Genomic DNA, 4623 nt, shown 5'->3' on the forward strand with positions numbered 1-4623 from the left:
ATATATATATATATATGATTGTTTTTTTTATATAAATGTAAAAAAAAAAATTTTTTTACTTTCTGAATGACATGACTGAACTTTGAACTTAAAAATGATGAATTATGAATTATCTTTTTGTCTTTTTACAGCCATTAAAGTCAACTGTGTGGGGTCGTGTGGCATCTCGTCCAAGCTGAATGATGCATCATGGATGCTTGAGGAAAAGTACTTGAGCAGCACACTGTCTGTGGCCGATAAAGGTAAGGGGGCCAACTTTCATTCACCATCCCTTTCAGTTTCAGCTTTCCTTCAGTTCAGAAATTCAATCATTCTTAATATTATTAGTCAAAATATCATTTAAATGGCATTTAATGGCTCCACTCTATAATAAAAAACCTTGCTCACTTTGAAGGACTTCATTGTTTACTTCTCAAATTCATATTACTTGATCAACTGTTTGTGTCTGAAGAGTTTCCTGTTCTGAGTACGTGTCTTTCTGGTTTCTTCCTGTCTGTCTGAATGTGTCAAGTATCACATAACCCTTTAAGGAGGTTAGATTTGAGTTATTCCCAAGCGGCAACCTCCCGCTCTCTCTCGTGAAGCCAACACGGAAGTGACTTAAACTGTAATTCGTCAACTGGCCTCTAGAGGCTGGCTGCAAAAGGGAGTCAATCCCATAGACTCCCCATGTAAAAAATGCTCAACTTTACAGCAGAAAAAAACATGTTTACAGCCTGGTTCAGAAAGTGATTTTGGTCTATATAGCTAATTTTGCCCTTCATGACAACTGTGAGGGGGGTGAATTTTTTTATAACTCATCCGTTTAAATTATATTAAACCTTAAAGTTCTGCATAATTAAGGGCGTGGCCACTTGAGTGATAGGTGGATTGCCGCTGCTGACACTGCCGTCGAGCTAGGTGGGCGTGGCTTCAGCAACCAGCTCCCGCCTTTTTGCCCATTTTCGATTATCCGGGAGTGATGTGCGGTGACGCGCGGCCAAGTTGGCGACGGCCCGCTCCGCCCACTTTGAGCTTCAAAAACACTCTTCAGAAAACTACGGGTGACGTCACGGACACTACGTCCATGTTTTTATACAGTCTATGGTTATTCCTTTAAACCAGAAACCTTTCATTTGTCTCCTTCGAGCAGTCTACATGATAATAATAATAACCGATCTGTCTGCATAGAAATAATGTTTAAAGAGCATGCATGTATGGTTATTTCTGATAAAACTGATAGTTGTAGTGTCCAAACAATGATCCTTCTAGCGAATCAGGTGTATGTGTAGCTGTAGTCTGTGTCTGGTAGGAAATGTCTGTATATTTAAGAGGATACATTTCCCGTTGCCAAATAAAACCTCAGATCTAGTTTAAAGCAATTTTTGGTCAGTACTACCTGAGAGATATCAGTGGAATAGATTGAAAAAACAACTTGTGACAGCCCTAGGCTCTGTCAACGCTCAACAACAAAAAAGAAACATCTGTGCGTTAGCCAATGAGAACATTTTGAGGCAGTTCTCTGCCAATCATGTACAGTAAGTTTAGGGGCGGGAGTTTGTTTGTTAAAGAGACTATGTAGAAACAGCTTATTTTTGCTAAAAATAATGGCTGATGTTTTCTTTTTACACCCCTGAAATTACCCTTCAGCTACTCTTCAGCTATTTTGTTACATTACATCTTTACCAGGTGTGATGCGACAAGTTACCAAGTGTTCTGTTCTCACTTAGCATTAAACTGAGCATGAACATGACATGGTCACAGCCAATGATAATAACTTGATGTTTTGGACCGATTTTACAGTGGGCAGGGCTACCAGCAGAACAACACAAAATGCAATAGTTCCCGCCCACTTTTTTCAACAGCCTTGGTTTTGGAAATATTACGTCTTATAAGCCATAAACCAAACCAACCAGCTATGAGTTAATTCACAACATTATGAACCTTGATATGAAGCAAAAAAATATTTGAATCATATATATATTTGAATTGATTTGCAGAATCATAGATAATGTAGTTTTTCACCATAAATTCCGCATGATTATTTCAAGAATAAGTGTGGGCTGATGGCTTTAACAAAAATACATAACTGCGATTAACAATCTTGTAGCTCGCAGGAGGTCTGTCTTTAATGGTTTATAAGTTATCATTAAAAATCAGTTACCCAATTCAGAAAATGAATGGGATTTTTACTTCCAGAACTGACTGATGCACTCCATATAAACCAACCGTTCCTGTCTCTCATTACAGTAGCAGCTGGCTTGTAAAACCAATATAAAGATTTACGCAAACATTTTATTGCATCACGCCTGATTCGAAAAGAGGGTTAGGTATTTTCAGATTGCACAAATTTTGTCAAAGCTGCAAGAATTTCCTCTCGCCTTCTTTCTCTTTGTCTCTCACCTCTGTGTTCAGGTCACACAGAGTCATTATGTTCTGCCGTGAGGTGAAGTGTGAGCTCTTGGCATATGTGTCCCGGCAGGTCTTTTCCTGTCAGAGTGCTTGTTAGTTCACATGGCCAGGCTTGTCCTACGACCCCTTTCCAGGAGACCTTTTAGCAGCCCGGCAGTCTGAATCAGATGTGCCGGGGAACAGTGCTCATCTGACCCCACAGGCCAACAGACCCCGCAGCCTCTTATGCTGGCTGCCAGGAACTAATGCTGTCTGCCCATTAAGGGTTTGTGTTCCACTCTTCATTGCTCAGCAGCACTACGAGACAGGCCGGTGGTGGTGGTTTGCGATGCTTTTAGTCCTCTGAGAATTGAAAATTGGGTGTTGTACTATTGTAAATTATATAGTTGGATGTGTTTCATACACTCTAAAAAATGCTGGGTTGTTTCAACCCAACTTTGGGTCAAATATGGACTAACCCAGCTGTTGGGTTACATTTTTTAATTACATTTTTAACCCAAAAGTTGGGTTAGTCCATATTTGACCCAAAGTCTGGCGAAATTAAAGGGATAGTGAACCCTAAAATGAACAATTCTGAGCCATTTACTTTTTATACAAAAGAAGATATTTTGAAAAATGTCTCTGTGGGTTTTTTGTTTTTGTTTTTTTGGGCCATACAATGAGAGTGAATGGGGTCCAGTGTTGTTTTGGGTCTCACTGACTTTCCTTTTATGGATAAAAGCAATCAAAATATTCTTCAGAATATCTTCTTTTGTGTTCCTCAGAAGAATTAAAGTCATACAGGTTTGGAATGACATTAGGGTGAGTAAATGATTCAGAATTTCCATTTTTGGAAATACCTTTAAATCAGGTATACCTTTAAATCAGCCGTTAGAGTGTTTTCAATCATCTCCCTTTCGACAGCACTTTATGAAAGAGCTTTAGCTGTAAAACATTTCCCTGTTTGACCTCTTGCTGCTGACGACATGGAGATCTGTATCTTTGGATTTCTATTAACTCTTTGAAGGCACGTACTGAACAAGAAAAGGTGACTCTTCACACCTGAGCGATCAAACACATTCCACTTGTCACGAACTTTCATGGCTTATATGGGAAACTTAATGCATGTGTCACTACTCATAAACTCATTTAGAACAGGTTTTGTTTCTCAGAATTAGACAGCAGTGTGTTTATAGCGTCAAAACAGTTTGCATGCATAACAATAAACTGATAACTATCAAAAATAAACCCGACAACGCAATAGATATTGTTAACTTGAGATTTGTGTTTGCCAAATCATAAAGCTAAATGTGTTTTTTTTTTCCATTGGAAGTCTGTGTGTGTAGTACAGAAAGTTATGAATATAAGCTAGGCTAGTTTTGCCTTAATCAACTTCGTATCCTGTTTTTTTTTGAGGACTTCCTTCCTTACAAACACTTTAAGTATAGCTCAAACAGACAGTCGATATGTCTGCTCTGCTCTCCAAGCTGCTTGTATCAGTGAATTTCCCATCATTTTCTCTAAGAGCCCTTTTCCTGTCTTACAGACTGTGACTTATAAACACGAACAGATTTATACAGTAATGATGGCTGGTGTTAACTCGTTTTCTCCTCACACATTAACTCAAGTACATTTTTTTTTTTAAATCAGACAACACCCTTAGATGTGATTTTACTGCCAAATTTGAAAGTTTTGATAAACAAGCACAGGCGGCGCATGCTGTAGCTCGTGCGAATTCACACGCAGGGTGCCAAATTACAAACTTTTTTTAAAAAGTGTCACAGGAGGGGCACACATTTACAGTGCTTTATTCAATATATATATATATATATACACTTCCAGATCTTTGAATAACCTCTGGGGTTGTGGAAATCCCCAGTTAGAAAGCACAGGAGAGGGCATTGTTACAGCTGTCAGGGTGCTTATCTACCCAGATACGCCGTCCTGTTTGAGTCACTCTGACTTACCAGACTTCCACTCCCACAATACACTGTTTCTCATGATAGGGAAGTATTTTACGACGTCTTCTATGCTTATGTGTTAATATTATGGTATATTAAATAGGTACATTAATGCATGATATAAGGCATTCATTAGTTAATGTACAATTAATACTTAGAATTAGAAATGCCACGAAACCATATAATTATTGACAAATATATGCTATATATATATATATATATATATATAGTATGCAATATTGTATATACTTTATATATATATATATATATATATATATATATAGCATTTTTA

At 37.9% G+C, this 4623-nt stretch overlaps 1 protein-coding gene across 1 annotated transcript in view; it reads left to right on the forward strand.

The window, feature by feature from the left end:
* The window catches only part of LOC107661407 (arrestin domain-containing protein 1-like), a 39231-nt gene that overhangs the window by 26590 nt on the left and 8018 nt on the right, over nt 1-4623 (forward strand). Inside the window, exon 2 of the mRNA XM_016450977.1 lies at nt 132-242. Coding sequence (XP_016306463.1) covers nt 132-242 — 111 coding nt within the window. The remainder of the gene's footprint in view (nt 1-131; nt 243-4623) is intronic.

The sequence above is a fragment of the Sinocyclocheilus anshuiensis genome, unplaced genomic scaffold (assembly GCF_001515605.1).
Source record: "Sinocyclocheilus anshuiensis isolate Anshui unplaced genomic scaffold, SAMN03320099.WGS_v1.1 scaffold457, whole genome shotgun sequence".
Lineage (NCBI taxonomy): Eukaryota > Metazoa > Chordata > Actinopteri > Cypriniformes > Cyprinidae > Sinocyclocheilus > Sinocyclocheilus anshuiensis.